General features: G+C 41.3%; 1 protein-coding gene across 7 annotated transcripts in view; it reads right to left on the reverse strand.

Annotated features, from left to right (window-relative positions):
• Positions 1-7483: 7483 nt before the first annotated feature.
• Positions 7484-17628, reverse strand: part of MLH3 (mutL homolog 3) — a 28323-nt gene continuing 18178 nt past the window's right edge. For 4 of the 7 annotated variants that reach the window (XM_058739699.1, XM_058739698.1, XM_058739700.1 and 1 more), the window contains 6 exons: positions 17110-17221; positions 15716-15875; positions 10398-10421; positions 10209-10287; positions 8829-8980; positions 7484-7854 (listed from right to left, as the gene is read on the reverse strand). In XM_058739699.1, the coding sequence (XP_058595682.1) occupies positions 7732-7854; positions 8829-8980; positions 10209-10287; positions 10398-10421; positions 15716-15875; positions 17110-17221 (650 nt within the window). In that variant the 3' untranslated portion in view covers positions 7484-7731. Of the gene's footprint in view, positions 7855-8828; positions 8981-10208; positions 10288-10397; positions 10422-15715; positions 15876-17109; positions 17222-17628 lie in introns of those variants that run through there. The other 3 variants (XR_009264621.1, XM_058739701.1, XR_009264622.1) reach the window with 3 other exon arrangements.

Below are 17628 nucleotides of genomic sequence, written 5' to 3' on the forward strand. Positions count from 1 at the left end.
CCTGAGTTGGTTTATTTATTGTTCTGCTCTGAACTGCCTGAAACAGCAGCAGCAGCAGAGCCCTTTTTGTGCTTTGATAGAGGGCTGTAATTAGAGGGAACCGGCTAAGACAGAAATGCAAATGAAAGTATTTACAGTTTCCTTACTAATTCACTGGCAGTGGTCCCAAACAACTTGTTAGTAATCGAAGAGAGTGGCTCCAAAACCTCTCCGAATCATCAGGGAGCTTAAGAAAATGTACCATCTTGGGCTCTATCCCGGACCTACTACATCTGATCTCCGGGATGGCACCTGGGAATCCGCTTAAAGCTTCCTAGAAAAGGACCCTCTTGTGTACTGTTAATAGGATTGTACGCTGGTACCTTTCGAGAGCAATTCTGAACGTGCATTTCTCAAATTATTTGTACAAGCACATGGAGATATAGAGAAGAATACTTATCACTGTAGCAGCTGTAATGTCACAGCCTAAGTGTCCAGCAATAGCATTTTGTATTCTGTTAATTAAAAACAAGGAAGGTTTTTAAACATGACATACTGTGGAACATTATGTATACACCGCAGTAGAAGTTTCAAAAGAGTGGCTTAAGGGCAGTGTTTGGGTTAAGGACATTTTGGCTGGCTCACCCTGTATTTAATTTGAATTAGTTACCAATAATTAAAAATGTGAAAATAGGGGCTCCTGGGTGGCTCAGTCGGTTAAGCGGCCAACTTAGGCTCAGGGCAGGATCTCGCCGTTGGTGACTTTGAGCCCCACATCAGGCTCTGTGCTGACAGCTCAGAGCCTGGAACCTGCTTCAGATTTTGTGTTTCCCTCTCTCTCTCTGCCCCTCCCCTGCTCATACTCTGTCTCTGTCTCTCAACAATAAATAAATGTTAAAAAATTTTTAAAAAATAAATAAAAATGTGAAAATAAAGTAGAATAATAAAAATGTGAAGATCACATACTAAAATTCAGATTTCTTGCTTCTCTTGGAAACTCCGCAGCTTTGGCAATTTTGCGCCCACGTTCCCAAATGGCAGCAGTTGGCTACACTTGAGCAGCTTCTGACTCCATTAAATGGAAAACCTCCTTTTCTGCAGTTCCTCCCCGGTCCGTGTAACTCATGTTATCTGCCTGACCCCTAGAGGCATTTGATCCGTGAGGCTTGTGTTAAAAGAATGGGACAGATTCGGAAGGAAGTCCATTTAATGTTGTTAATTAAAGACAAGCTGGGGAAAAGTCAAGCTGCCGAGCAGTATGCATAATATGACCTTTTACTTCATTAAAACAAAACAATATGTACATGCAATAGGATAAAAGTCTGGAAGAATACTACCAAACAGTGGCAAGCTGGAGGATATCTTCTAATTTTTAGTAGGTTCATATATTATTTCCATTTTTTATGTGTTCTACTTTAGTACTTACCTTTTCAGAAAGTCTCCCCAGGTAATCCAGATGATCCGCCATGTTTGGGAACCACTGGCCCAGAGCAGAGGTCCCGGGCAGACTTGAGCATACCGCGGAACCCCCCGAGATGCTGGTCCCAGGCCAGCTTCCTGTCTCCTGCGGCACTGTCTGTGGGGTGGAGGGAGGGAGCACCAGGAGTCTGCATGTTTAACAAGCACCCTAAGGATATGAACAGGTGATTTGATAACCACACTTCGGTAAACACTGGCCAGAGGTAGGTTATGAGGGGAAGGCCTCTGCATCAACTTGAGATAGATGTTTGCCTTAGGGCTCTTGTCTTCCCTGAAAGAGGGAGAAAACAAGATTGAAGAGGTTTAGTCTGAAAGACCGGCCTAAAAGCTCTGACTCAGAAGAGGCTGACTCACTCAGGCCTCAGTCTGTCAGTTCTTTTCCTTAAAGCATCTAAGACCCCGTGCTTTCTCAGTGAAGTGGCTTATAGCTACCAATTACGAGCAATTGTCTCCTCTGAAGGCACCAATTCTAACAGCAATCCACTTGGGTACATACAACTGTGTGGTCTGGAGTAAAAGGAGTGAGTCAAGGAACTTAAATCTGTTTCTGGTCTAAAAATGCTTTATGATACTTGTCCTTTGTGCGTCCTAGTCTCTGGGTCTAAAATTAGCACCCACATTCTTCCCAGGCATAAGTGAGATGGATGAAGGTTCCAAGGGTAGTTTTGGTCAACTTTTAAAGTGCCTGGGACAGAAGAACTGCACCAATGCATGCTCTTCGGGCTCTTTAGGACCTCAATTAAGCAAGTCCCACAAAGCTATTTATATGCCTCATTTTTCTATTTCTCTCTCTCCTCTCTTCGACTGGAGGAGGAGTAAATATTGGAAAGGGGAGAACCTTATCTGAACAGGGAGAGACAAGCCCCATGTCAACTTCCTACCTCTCGGCCTTTGTGTCTGTCTGCCTTTGCCAGCAGGACCCGGAAGCTAAGGACAAAAACTTGTAGCTGTAGCTTGAAAAGAATTAATAGAAAGAGGATTCCATGGATGTGAAAGTCCTCCTGAATACGCCAAATAAACCAAGTTAGATAACTTACTCAATACAGTTTGTAAAGACACTTTTCCCACGGTTTATATCTTCCAATTTAGGCGGAGGGCAGGAGAGGCACAACTCTTGGAACTCAAATCAGGAACAGAAATTCCTAATTTAGCCTCAGAAGTCTCTGAAAAACACTCCACCAAGGAAAACTTAAGTGTAAAGTGATACCTCAAAGAAATAAATGCGGGTATGGGTAGGATCGTACGTTTCACAGATGTGCTTCACAACCATTTCTCAAGGCAATCTGTTGGCTCAGTCTCTGGGTTAACGAAGGCCACCAGTCCTGTGGCTCCATCATCGGGCTACGTGATTCTATAACATATGTGGAACTCAGGACATCAGAACTGTTTTTGCTATATGGTACAGATGGTGACGTAATTATTGTAAAGGCCCCATACTATCCACCTGTCCTCGCAAAAACTCCCTCTGCAGACATCCACCTAGTTGACACAAAGGAGCTATTCTGAAATGTGGTTTGGAAGTGTTTTCTATCTGGCCTACTTTGCTTTGAATTATTCTTTCATTCACCAAACAGCTGTTCCAGGTTATTGTGCAATGGCTAAGCAATTATTATTAATAAAGAGCTTATAGTCTAAGCTTTCAGTCTTCTGCACAACACTCACACAATGGAGGGCAGCCTTTGAGCCTGACCACACTGGCAACAGTGATTGCTTGCTTGATGTTTATATTAAATACCAAGCTGAAGAGGAGACTTTCAGTAGTGTTTTTTCAGGCATGTTACATTTAGAATTAAGACCTGCCTAGAGAAGAAGGAAGCTGCTTAAAAACTTGACAAGATTCCTAAAATTCGTAACTTCTATGCAAAACTGCAGTTTACTATAAAAGAGAGGTGATAAAATACCTTGAATAATAACGATACACTAATATAGCAGTAGCTAACTCCAACTCCAAACCATCTTTTTTTTTTTTTTTTTGGCCAGGGTAGGGGTGGGTGGCAACCACCACTGCATATGCCTTACTTTTGTGGTAAATAAGAACAAGTTGTTAGGCAAGTTGTGAGGGTGAAGTCAGGCCAAATTAGCTTCTTCAGATTGCTACCTGGGGCACGCTAGCTTACGGGCTCCAGTAAGCTCCATAGATTCAGGTACGTAAGACGCTTGGATCCTCCAGACTTTGATCAGGTTGCCTGAACTTTATGTTTCAAAGCACAGGGTGCTCTCTGACAAATGGGCACGGGATGACAATGACCCAAGGGTCTGAAAGATCCTAAGCCATAGGATAGCCTCTTTTTTTCTTTATATGCCTGCAACTTCTGATACATTTAGAAGGGACACATACATGGAGTTACTGAGTGATGAAGAAATGGAGAAAGAGAAGCAAGGGTTTGTTTGGTGAGATTATCTAGATTTTTGGTTTCCCGGACGTCCTTCTTTTCTGAGTCCACCTTGTTGCTATCTCAGTGCTGATAAGCAACTTCAGTTGAGAAAGTGTGAAAAGGCAGGACAGGTAACAGCAAACGCAGCAGTCAGTTCTCCTTGGTAGCCTGCTTTCGTAAAGGTTCTGATGGAACCTGGTGGCACTTCAGATGGAAAACAGGTAGAACGAGTCCGACTCTTTGTGCCAGAAACTGCTCTTCCCTTCATTTGGACTTGCTACCACTGGCTCCCACTTAAAGCTTCATCCAAGCACAGTTGTCCTCGCTCTCTAGGAGCTGACCACTGCATCTGTTCTCGCTTGGCATGGCTCCTCAGGCCCCTACACATCTCTAGAACTTGGTCTTGGGCCCCCTCCTGCTCTGCCCCTGTGTTGGCCGCCTTGTTTTTTTCCACTGTTAGGTTCAGATCCCATCTGTTCATTTGTGTCTGACCTTTTCTTTGCCTCACTCTGATGTGTGATTGCTTGAACCTCTCCATTCTCAGCTGCTCATGGGGTTCCAGATCACCAGCTAGGTTCTGGACCTTTCCCTAGCCCTCTCCCCTGTCTCTTCCCTCCCTTCTAGCCTACACTCTAAGCTTTGCTTTTAAGCTTTTCTGAGTCTAGCCCCTATTATCATCTATAGATTTTATTTCTGACAGAACTGTCATCTCCTCGTATCCCAGTAAAAACGACATAGCTATAACTCAGTGACCTCTAAACTAGAGGAAGTTACCACATTCCATCATCAGTTTCCTTGTCCTGACTAAAGCTAAGCTTCTTAAAGACATGCACCCTTATTTCAAATATAATTGTGATGAACGTTCTCCAAAAAGGCACTCTCTAGAATGGCTTCATCGCACATCGTATCTTTTTTTTTACTCTGAAGTTAGTGAAGTTGGTGAAGTCTCCACTAACCAGAATCTAATAAAGTTGAACCACTAAGTTTACAAACTGGTAAGTCCCTAATAAATTAAAAATATATGGCAAGCACAGGGTAACAATGGGAGGGAGTGTGCAACGTGAAGCCACCCAGATCTGGGTCTGAATTCTGGCTCTTTTAGCAAATGGGGTAACATCTCTGAGGCTTAGCAGTCTCACTGTTAAAGAGACATCGGCGGGGCGCCTGGGTGGCTCAGTCAGTTAAGCGTCTGACTCTTGGTTTGGGCTCAGGTCATGATCTCACAGTTCGGTTCGTGAGTTCATGCCCCACTCTGCTGACTGGATACAGCCTGCTTGGGGTTCTCTTTCTCCCTCTCTCTCTGTCCCTCCCCTACTGACGCTCTCGCTGGCTCGCTCTCTCAAATAAATAAATAAAACTTAAAAAAAAAAAAAGAGACATTAGCTTGCTAACAGAACTGTTGTAAGGCTAGTAATAATGTACACAAAACATTGGGTATATATAGTAGGCCCTTAGTAAATGGTAACATTCATTCTCGTGACTGGAGCCAGAAAACTTGTTTACCATTAGTCTGCCACTTAGTACCTGTGTGATCTTAGACAAATCACTTAATATATTTCAGCCTTTGTAAACTGGGGAGCCTAACAACATCTTATCTGGTGGGTTGCCAAGAAAATTCAAATAAGACATGCAAAAATCATGTTGTAAACCTTAAAGCACCACAAAGGTGTTAATGACTACTATCATGTGTTAGAAAATTAAGTCTGTTTTTACTCTATGGCAAGTAAAGGTAAAAACAAACAGAACAAAACAAAATCCAAACAGGCAACAAAAGTAATGTTAGATATTTTTGGCTAATAGGTTGGTTTTATGTTGATGCATGCAACTGGGTTTATAAATTATGAAAAAGGACAATTATCTCTTCCATTGCTTGAGTCAGGCTAGCCAGGAAGATTATTACATTATTTATGGAGAACTTTTTCTAATCTCTGCTATTCTCAAAAAAACGGTGGTCTGAGATTGTAGCAAAACATTTTGAAACTGCACCTCATCCTAATATAAGAAGTATCATAACACTTTTTTTAATCCCACAAATTGGTCTAACCTGAAAAATATTTTAAACTCTCAGGACAGCTGGCCTCCATATAGCTCTGGAGAGTGGAGGCAGAGGTCCAGAGGCCACAACACCCCACTGGGCCTGGAGGCAGAGACCCTGACAGCCTTGCAAATCCCCTGAAAACACCCTCCTTTTGAAGGTCATGTCTCCCAGTCTATGAAACTGCTTATATGTATTAAGAAGAATAAAGGCCATTTTTAGACAGTGGTGCCTATTCTTCAGAGTTCCAATTACGTAATTCTACAAGGATCCCCTTGAAAACCAGTGAAGGCTTTTCCTGAACCTTCTCTGAGACACACACTAATGAATGCAATACTTCATTGCTCCTGTAAGATTCACTGCAGGGCTGCTGGCAAACAAAGTTTTCTTCCATGAGTACAAATGTGTTTCCTGTATTAAAAAATGAGAAAAATCATTCCATTGATGATACAAAGGCCAGTTTCAGCAGGCTGCAAAATACAAAAGTGGAAATTCTCACTGCAACGTCTTTCTCATTGTATGGGATCCCAGTTGCAATAAACATTACCAGCTGGGGTTTTTTGCTTTTCTGTCTTTCTATAAACCTTTAGTCTATTGAGTCTTATTAACCAGAAATCAAACATTCTAAAAAGATAGAGGAAATACAGATTAAGGATGGCATAACAAGCATTTGCCACAAAGATCAGTCCTGGTCCCAAATGAAATTATGAGGCCATTAGATAGGCATACTGTAATAAAACTAAGATATAATTTGAAAGGGATCAAAAGAACTGTTGTCTCCTGGAAAACTGTAGAGAACAGGTCTGGTTAGGTTGAAAGAATAAATTCTGCATTTTGATATGAAACTTGCTCTCACATAAAGAGACACTTTTAAAGTACCAAAAAAATCATAGTTTTACAAGTCCTAGTACTTTCACCATTTTCCCAGTTGGAGTATGAACAATATCAGATGCTGAATGAGATCTTGCAGGGGAAAGAAGACAACCAACCAGGACAGGAGTTTAATTGTCTCTATTCTATCCTTGTCCTTGTTTCTCTCCCTCTCTCTTTTTTTTTAATGTTTTATTTATTTTTGCAAGACAGAGACAGAGTGTGAGCAGGGAAGGGGCAGAGAGAGAGGGAGACACAGAATCCGAAGCAGGCTCCAGGCTCTGAGCTGTCAGCACAGAGCCCGACTCGGGGCTCGAATTCACGAACTGAGAGATCATGACCTGAGCCGAAGTTGGACGCTTAACCGGCTGAGCCACCCAGGTGCCCCTGTCCTTGTTTCTCTTTTATCAATAGTTTTTTAATCCCTAAAATAATCTAACTATAGGCCTGATGGAAGACTACAGGGGACATTTTTTATTGAGTGTAGAGAACTCTTTAAGTCTGAGATTTAGAATGTAAATTACAGCAGCAGCAGTGAGAGATCAAGAAGACGGGGGAAGGAGGGGACCAATGGAGCGGGGCTATGGGCTGTCTAGGAAGGCAGAATGGATCCCAGGGAGTTCAGCATAGGTAAATTACATCAATGCAAACTATGAGGCTGGAAAAAATTGCAAAGCCAAAACCAAGCAACCCCTCCTCCCACCTCCCCCCACCAAAACAAAACAAAATCAAACCCACAAATGAATCAATTAGTCATTAAATTTTATCTCTAAATAAGTTAAAAAAAGGAGATATCATAGGGCAACCTCCTGAGTCCACAGCTGCAGATGAATGAACTGTCTTTAGCTTGGAGGGATCATCTGCTCAAGACTGATTGATCACGTTGCTTGGAGACACTGGTGGCCTCAGACTCTGCTGGTACCTGCAGCCCATGCTATCTGCTCAGAGGCAGTTAGCATCCCTTTGGCTCCTTACAGATCAATAATTCTGTTCTCACGGTGGCTCACAAGGAGGCATGGATGCCCTCTGGCTTTGCCCTGTTTCACATCTTTCCGCTTTTCCAAAGAGATGCCAGGCCTGGGCCATTTTGCGAAGTTTAGCAAGATTGGGTTTAATCTGTGGGAAGAAAGAGAATAACTCCTATATGCAGCTTGAAAAGCCAAGTACCAAATAAAAATTTCCTAATTACGGCTATTCCAATCTGTTCAGATTTCTAATTTCTGGATTCAGAAAAGATTAGAGATTTCCTTAGGATAAGCGGGACTGCCAACTTTGTCTAGACTCCCATCTCTTCAGGAATGAGGACAAAAGTTTGTTTTCATTGTCCTATGAAACAGTAAGATTTTAACGGAGTAAAGCCTATTGGATGCATCAGAAAACTCCATGCAAGTAAAGACTTTATAGCCCTTACAAGGAAAGGCAAGCAAAAGAAAAGATTTTGGAAAGCAGCAACATGGACATTCCTATTATGCTTTTGTGTTCTGTTTCATTTAAGATTATAACAAGAACAGAAAATGTCTTTAATTTAAACCACTCTGTGTCTTTATTGCATTATCCACATCATTGTTCCTGGACTGCTGAGTAATCAAGGCCAAACCATAATGTGAAAATCTCCTAAGCTTGGTTTCCTGCCGGATGATCCCCAAATCATAACTCTAGAGATCCCTAGAAATGGCTACCATTTCCAGCAAAGGCACCATCAAGAAACTGGCTGTTCAGGTTGTATTTGTTAGCAGTAAATTTGCTGTGTTTCTACCAACTTTCTGTAGCCCCAGAGAGACCTTCCACATCCTATCAAACCTAGAGCTAGTAGGCAACAGATGTCCAGGATACATCAGTCCGTACATGTGTTAAGCTTAAAAAATACAAAGGCATCACGTGTGTAATCTGACAGTGCAGCCTGAGCTCCATGGTGAATTTGAGCTAGAAGATGAAGTGGTGGGATTTTATATAAATAAACTTTCAATGCATACTTTTCAAAACTTGGGTATTTTGGAAAGGATTAAGACAGGTTACATTTGGCTGATAGGAGTGGGAGAAGAAAGAGAAGATAAACCTTGCTCCTCTTCTCCTGTTAGTCATTACTGTACCTGCTTTTCCTGCTCCAAGTGGTCTATGTCAGCCAGCGGCAGCATAGAAGGTCTCCCGTGAGCACACTGGAATGGCAGCTGGCACCACGACAGGGCTTCAATAAGGCGATAGCTCTCCTCCGGGCTCAGGCCATCATTAAACTTGATGGCCCCTACACGAAAGACAGAAACAAGGTTATGTGTGTATAGTAGGAAAACAGTGCTGACCCTGGGCCAGCGCCAGATATCTGGGAAAAGTAAAATGTGTCTTAGGCTTCTTTCATGTGACCAATACTGCTTGAAATTGGCACTTATCGACACGTGGATGAAACTAAGGGTTCATGATGCACCTGTGTCTCAGCTCTTCCTTATGGAATCACGGTCTTTCTAATCCCTAGGGGAGGCATTCCTTCACTTGTTGGGATTCTGCTTTCAGAGTTTTTCTCAAAGAGCCAAGGGCAACATTTTGCTTACTTCTTACAGATTGTAAAATCAAGATCATCTTTTAGCCAGTCTATCACAAAGATCTCTACTTGTTGTTTTTCCCACAATGTCCATTTTATTTGCTTTTTTCTATTTCCATAATAATCTTCCTGCCTTTATGCAGACATTGATACATTAATTCACTCGGTCAACAAATATTTATAAGTATGTACTTTGTGCAGCAGGAGCTATGTCAGGCAGTGAATGAGACAGATCGTCTCTGCCTTTAGGGGGCTTATGATCCAATGGGTCCAACAGGCGAGACAAACATGAAACAAATAATTATACAATAATTATAAATTTTTGTTGTAGGCTTCTATTCTTTCTTACCAGCCTAATTTCTTGGTATCCTTTGCTGCTCCTCATATAACTAATTTCTTTCTGCCTTTCGATCTGTGCATAGGCTATTTCTACCCCTTGTGGCAAACCTTCTCTTCCATCCTATGAATCCATGTCCCTCAGTTTGTTCAAGGCTTGACTTACAATGCATCTCCTCTATGAGTTACCACTCCACTCATCCGTGTCAGTCTGAATTATGGTCAAATGTATGTGTTGGTGTTTTGCTTTGTAAAAGCAATTTTTTAGTGTTCACTCTTCGTGTATTCAGTTTCTTGATCTAAACCGTACCCTCCATGGGGCACCTGGGTGGCTCAATCAGTCAAGCGTCTGACTCTTGATTTTGGATCAGGTCATGATCTCACTGTTTGTGAGACTGAGCCCCATGTTGGGCTCCACACTGACAGCTCATGCTCTCTCTCTCTCTCTCTCTCAAAATAAATAAACTTTAAAAAATAAATAATAAACTGTACCCTCCAAGAAGTGAGTAGTAAATGTGCCTTCTATCTCTTTCATAACTTCTGTACTCCTGCCGGGGCTTAGCATACAGAAGCACTCATTATCTGGTGTGCTGAGTCTTACCGTGGCAAGCTTGGGATGCCAACACCTTCTGGACAGTCAGTGGCAAAGTCCCTTGGATGCCTCCTGTGGTCTGGAGTAGCTAATGCATAAACACATTCTTCATTAAGAAAATGAAGGGAAAAGGAAATGCGACAATAGAGCCTTTTGTGTGTGGTGCCTCTGTGTGAAACCCCAAAATAAGAGGCTTACCTCCACTTGTTCTCGAATAAATTCCTACAAAGCAGAAAGGAAAACAGGCATTAATCCATTGTTGTAACTCTTCTTTTATAGTTTAAAAATACACTTCCTGGGGCGCCTGGGTGGCTCAGTCAGTTGAGTGTCTGACTCTTGATTTCGGCTCAGGTCATGATCTTGTGGTGGTGGGATTGAGCCCTGTGTCGGGCTCAGCGCTGACAGCATGGAGCCTGCTTGGGATTCTCTCTCTCCCCCTCTCTCTCAGCTCCTCCTCCTCCTCCTCCACTCTCCCCCTCTCTCTCAGCTCCTCCTCCTCCTCCTCCACTCTCCCCCTCTCTCTCAGCTCCTCCTCCTCCTCCTTCTTCTTCTTCTTCTCTCTCTCTCTCTCTCTCTCTCTCAAAATAAATAAAGGAATATTAAAAAAAAATACACCTCATAAAGGAGGGAGTTCCAGCAATATAGCACTTAGGTGCAAATAATTTATTTGTTGTGAGGCACTCTGAATATGAAATACCAAGACAATTTAATAGAACTCCTACTGAAGAGAGAATATATTTAGCTACTGAAGCTTCCTCCAGAGACAGCTCATAACTCATGAAGTTATGTAACTGCTGAGAGCAGTTTTGATGATTCCAGAGTCTAACTCTCAGGGAGGCTTCTCACTAAGAGGCTGCGTGTATTTACGATCTTAGCCAGAGCAAGTGTAATGCTACACACAAACGGAATAAATACACAACGATCATCAACACAATGGAGCACTGAGTGGGACATTCGCTTAGATATATAGTAAACATAAGTAGTCACTTTAGTTCCCACAGCATTTTTTTTTTTTTGACAATTCCATTCGGGGTCGAAAAGCTTATTTTGGGGGGCATTTTGTTGAGTTTCTCCTCACTAGTATATTTCTGTCCCTCAAGTAGCCTTTTCAATAGTTATCCCTGCAGATGTTAATATTTACAAAAGGACTTCAGAGAAATTTAAAGCAGACGCTATTTTTCATGCTACCAATTTGTTTAACCTCTGGAGCTAAAAAAAACTGTTCTGAGATACAGCACATTTAATAATTTCTTTATAAGAAAACCCAAGATTTTTTTACTCCTAGAATTGGCTATGTATAAATCACCTTCCTAAGATTACAAAATGGTAGATCTTCTTGTTAAACGAGACTCAGAAAATTCTCCCCTTTCCTCAAAGACACCCTAGTCCACCATGCTTACAAATGAGTACAGTTACCAAGCACTGGGTGGTAGATACCATATATTTTTTAAAAGCTGCATACATTCCCAAACAAACCTACACAGAAAGATGTTTCAGAATACCTGACCCATTAAAAAGCTTAGCGTGGACAGAGATCAAACCTAACCTCTTTGCCATTCTCTCTTGTGCTTGGTCATCTGGGACTTGTGACACATCATTTTTTAAGCCTGGTGAAGGGGAGAAAGATTGTATCTCTGTTCATGTCACATTTCAATGGTTTAATTAATACCAGATAACTTAATATTAAAAAGGCGCACTCATCAGGCAAAAGGACAGAACTTTATAGAAAATATTTGTGATCTTTCAACTGTCAGGATCCAAGTAGCTACTCCTTTTCAAGATACCAAAACTGTTCCAGCTTCTTCCAGAATTAACAAATCTCTCCTGAGCAGTGTGACTTAACATAGTCAAGATTTTCTGAAGCCATAAGCTGTATTTCAATTTGAAGTAAACTCCTTACCAGCAGTCTTTGAAGTCTCTTTGGGAAAAGTTGTTATTATAATTTTCTGGTTAAATACTTAGGGATTGAATTACAATAAAAGATTCTAACAGATTTTATCTTTTGGATTTAAGACAGTTTGGAGGAGGAGCCCTGGAGAAAAAAGGCTGTGTTGGGAAAAAGAGCACTGCTGAAAGCAAAGCAAAGGCTGTCTGATCAGAGAGCAATTCTGGAAGGGCCAAACTCATGATGGTCCAAGCACTGGCACTATTAACTGCCTTTCCCTCTCAAATGTCTTCTCACCCTTAGCCTACAGACATGCTTAAGTCTCTCCCATCTGAAAACACACCAAAATCTTTCTTCTACCCCATGTCCTGCCCCACAATGCAGACCACCTTTAGCTCTCACCCTCTCTTCTTCTGAAAACTCTTGAAAGAGCAGGCTACTTAGCTCTACCTCTTCTCCCTCCACTCCCTCCGTGACCCATAGCAACCTGGTTGGGCACCCCCGCCCCCACCCCTAGGAGCAGACGCCACCATGGAACACCGTCCTCATGATAGCCAAATCCAACTTTTTAGGCTTGATGGCTGTTGTTGACCATTCCCTTCTTGCTTAAAACTTTCATTGGTTTTAGTAATATTACTTTTTCCTGATTTTCTTCCTCTCTCTGGCTAAATATTTTCAATCATCCTTTACAGTTTCTTCTTTTCAGCAGCAGCTTTCCAGACCGCTGCCAAAAATATATGCACCCTGAATGCTGGTGTGCCACCAACTCCACCCTTTGCTCTCCTCTCTTTTTATTCTTCATATTCTTCCTAGGCAGTCACACTTCCTCTAGGCTCTTCTCCAGCTTCTGATGTTATAAAAATATATATACTATTAACTACCTCAAACATACATACAGCCCAGGTTTCTCTCCCAAGCACAGATGTGTAAGCCTGCCTATCCACTAGACATCCCCATGTGATGGCACATTCAATGCATCTAAACCCAGGCTCATAATCTAACTCCCCAGGCAGGTATACCCCTCCTCCTCTACTTCCTTTTTCTGTTGATGGCATTACCATCCTTCCAGTCATCCATGCTAGAACCTTCAGAATCCTATCTTATCTTTTCTCCTTTAATCCCTTTTATACTTTCTATTATTGTTCACCAAGTCCTCTTAATTCTACTTTCCAACTTATATTTCAAATATGTCTCTCCTTTCAATTCCCAATGCTGTTGACTTAGGTCCTCATCCTTTCCTATTTGAACCAGTGCAATCAATAGCTTCTCAACTGTGTTCCCTGCCTCAAACATTTCCCATATCAATGTAGCATACAATTTATCTACTAAATCTATCTTCTAATTTTTATTTTTAGATATGGCTAAAGTAACTCAGACTTCTGGGAAAATTGTAGACTTACTTCATGTGGATTTACCTGTGCTCCAAACAGAAAGAGTTAGAGATGAATAAGGAGTAGAAACCACAATGAATTAAATAGGACACCATGAAAAAAGAACAGACAGATATGAGAAAAAACCTAACCAACATTCTGGATGTAAAACATGTAGTCATGGAAATAAAAAGCTCAGTGGATCAGGTAAACATCTGGTTAAATAGTAGGTGAAGAGAGAATTCAACTCACTAGAAGATAATGTATCACAAAGGGGTAAAACAATGGGAAATACGACAGAGAAGTTAAAAAGGTAGGTCCAGTAGACATCTGACAGGATTTCTAGGAAATGAGAGAGAATGGCAGAAGGGCAGTGCTTGAAGCGACAATAACTGTACATTTTCCAAGTGGAAGAAGCATGATGAATCTGAAGAAGGAAATGAAAACAAAGATAGATCATAGGGAAACTGCAGAACACCAAAGACAGAGAAAGTCTTAAAAGCCACCAGAGAGAAAATCAGATTACCTACAAAGTAATGATAACTAGATTGACAATGGACTTCAATGGCATAGAGAACGTCAAAGTTCTCAAAACACTGAGGGATGACTGACAATGTGGAAATTCCCTGCTTAGCTCAACAATCATGCAATTGTGAAGGCAAAATAAAGACATTTTCAAAGATGGTTTATCATTTACGGACTCTTAATAAAAGAACATTTAAAAGCTTTCAGCAAAAAGAAAGCTGAACACAGAATGAATAATCGGATGCAAGGAGCAACACTGAACAAAGACTGGTAAATATTTTCGTTAATCTAAATAAACATTGACTCTATAAAATTAATGACTACCAGGGAGATTAAAACAGGTCGAGTTGGAGTGCCTGGGTGGCTCAGTCCAACTTAGGTTCAGGTCACGATCTCGTGGTCTGTGAGTTTGAGCCCCACGTTAGGCTCTGTGCTGAAGCTCAGAGCCTGGAGCCTGCTTCAGATTCTCTGTCTCCCTCTTTCTCTGCCCCTCCCCTGCCCACACTCTGTCTCTCTCTCTCTCTCTCTCTCTCTCTCAAAAATAAACATTAAAACAAAAAATTAAAAAAAAAAAAAAAGGTCAAGTTAAAATACTGAGCCACAACATGGAAGATGGGAGGGGAATGCTGGAAGATAAAGGGTTGTAAGGCTTTTGTACAGTTTAGGAAGAGAATAGAGAAGCAAATTACCTTAAACTTTGTTAAGGCTAAAATTCAAGGCTAATCTGAAGTAATACAAATGGAATATGTAACAACTTAAAGAAATTTTTTTTTAACATTTATTCATTTTTGAGAGCCAGAAACAGAGCACGAGTGGGGAAGGGGCAGTGAGAGAGGGAGACACAGAATCCAAAGCAGGCTCCAGGCTCTGAGCTGTCAGCACAGAGCCCAATGCGGGGCTCGAACTCACAAAGCCATGAGATCATGACCTAAGCCGAAGTTGGATGCTTAACCGACTGAGCCATCCAGGTGACCATGGAATATGTAACTTCTACACTAGCAGAGGAAAACAAGGAGAAATAAAGAAAACTCTAATAGAAAAACAGAAAGGAGCAAAGAAAAGGCAACAAAGACAAGATAAACTGTTGTTAAAAAAAAAAAAAAAAAAAGCGAAACACATAAGTAAAGAAGTTCTAGTTCTCTTCAACACCTCCAATGTCGTATCCCAAAAGCAGTTTTCCAGACGTTTACCAAAACACAAATGTAGAGGGTGAAATGAAAACTACTCAGCAGAATATGCTGAATTCCTTTATGATTTCGTATTGATGACCTATCTAGCCTCATCTAGCTCACCACTACGTATATATCTTAATTCGAGCCATATATACTGGTAGTTCCCTAAACACAGGATCTGCTCCAAGTCTCTGATACCTGTTGTTCTGTCTAGAACGCCCTTCTTCTCTCTTCTGTGCTCTGCAGGCTCCTACTGTTCTACCAGATTTTTCCTAAGGAAAAAATTAGCTTTTCTGTGACAGTTTCCTTGAACTCCACCCCCCTGGGCATAGTAATCATTTTGTATTTCCATAGCACTTTGAACATCCCTCTAACTGGCCAAATTTCATTGTATTTGTAATTATTTAGATGTCCTTCTTCACCTTGAGCTAATTCACCTTTTAATTTCTAGCACCTGGTACACAGCAGGTATTGATACTTGTTGGATGAAAGATGAACACAGAATTTCTAAAGAAAACAGGAGGTTACCCTCAGCAATTTCCTCAACATCTGAAGCAGTCTTACCTCCACAATACTCTTGGTCACAGGAGATCTTCCTCTTCGAAGTTCACTGGCTTCTCTTTGTACAAAACAGAGTGGTACTTTTCCTACAAGGACCAGAGAATCACTGTTGTCTGGAAATATAATTTCAAGGCCCAGATCTTCCAGATTTTTGTGGTAGCACCTAAAGAGAGAGCCTCAATTACAAAACTATTACTTCATTCGCATTTCAGCACCAGTCCCAAGCACTGGAGGGTTTCTCACAAGATGCCACAAATTTTAAAAATTGTACTGCTTTTCTCATACATTTGTTTAGGATTTTATTATCAAATTTCCTGTTTGAATTACAGTAACTTTCATTTTTTTTCTCTTTTCCATTAAGAGAATCAATTTGTTTCTAAGTCTTGTTCCTGGGGCGCCTGGGTGGCGCAGTCGGTTAAGCGTCCGACTTCAGCCAGGTCACGATCTCGCGGTCCATGAGTTCGAGCCCCGCGTCAGGCTCTGGGCCGATGGCTCGGAGCCTGGAGCCTGTTTCCGATTCTGTGTCTCCCTCTCTCTCTGCCCCTCCCCCGTTCATGCTCTGTCTCTCTCTGTCCCAAAAATAAATAAAAAATGTTGAAAAAAAAAAAATTTAAGTCTTGTTCCTAAGTTTTTATTCTTCACTGAGGAACTGCTAACTTCTCGCTGCTGGCACTTCAAGGAGTTTGGCACAAATAGAAGGGCTGAGAATGTTTTGAATCAGCATTAAAGCAGGGAGGTAATTTACAGCCCTAGGAACTGAGAAGTCCTGATTAACTGGATGTAAATAAATGGATCTGCCTCTACTACACATCATGCCCCAGGGAAAAAGATTTATTGGCAGTAGCATATTCCCAAACCTGACATGAATTCAGAGACAATTCTTTATTTCCAATAATTTGTGCCACCCAAAAGTGGGAAAACGTCCTATCTTATGACTCACCATATGATTTGCCCCTTCCTTGCGGCCCAGTGTTTTACTTTCTTCCCAGTATGATTATGGTAATGAAAACTAAGAATCTAGAATGCACCGAGGCAAAGCAGAATGGAAGCAATTACTGCAGTAACTTTGCTTTCAGAAACAGCACAGCATAAACACGGACTTTTCCAAGAAATGGTAAGAGGATTCTAAGCCAACTGCTGGAAAAAATTATCAAGGAAACTCTATCCTATACTCAACAGCTGTGATATAGTGGAAAGAACAGCATTTGAAGTCAGAAGACCCGCATCTGAAAGCCTGCTACACCATTCAAGAGTTGTTATGACCTTGAACAAGTCATGTAACCTCTCTTGGCCTCAGGGTCTCATCTGAAAAAAGGAACAACAGGTTATGCTTGTACTGCGCAGAATTACTGTGAGAGTTTATACTATAGATATCACGTCCTCATGGTAGTACTAACCGTAAGAGTCTGCTTTGTTCTTCTGTCACTGTTATCTCTAGTGGAGGGCTTACAATGGAAGACAGTAATTTCTTCCGACCAGAGCCTTGTGGCTGTTGCTTCTCATAGGAATCTATTGGAAAAGAAACGAATGGGTTCAGAGTAGGAAATGAAGTCTTCTAGACTTCAAGAAGAGCATGAGAAGGCACAGCCATGTTAACTATTATTGTGCTCAGCAGTGTGTTCAAACCGGTTGAGGCTTTGAGTTTCCATTATTATAGTCAAATGAGTAAGTATCCAGACCATTTATTCATTTCAGCAGTATTTCCAAAGTAAGATGTATAAGACTTCAGTCTTACATTCAAATGAACAATGCAATGTTCCTGTAGATAGTCAATAAATGTGATTTTAATAATGGGGTGAATAATGTTGATTACTTAAGAAATAAAATTGGTTTACTATACAATCCTGTGGTTCAAGACAGTTTCCCATTCCTTCAGAAAGGTTTCCCAGTCTCTGAAGAGAATTTGTCAGCACTAT

This window comes from Neofelis nebulosa, chromosome 7, assembly GCF_028018385.1.
Source record: "Neofelis nebulosa isolate mNeoNeb1 chromosome 7, mNeoNeb1.pri, whole genome shotgun sequence".
Classification (NCBI taxonomy): Eukaryota; Metazoa; Chordata; class Mammalia; order Carnivora; family Felidae; genus Neofelis; species Neofelis nebulosa.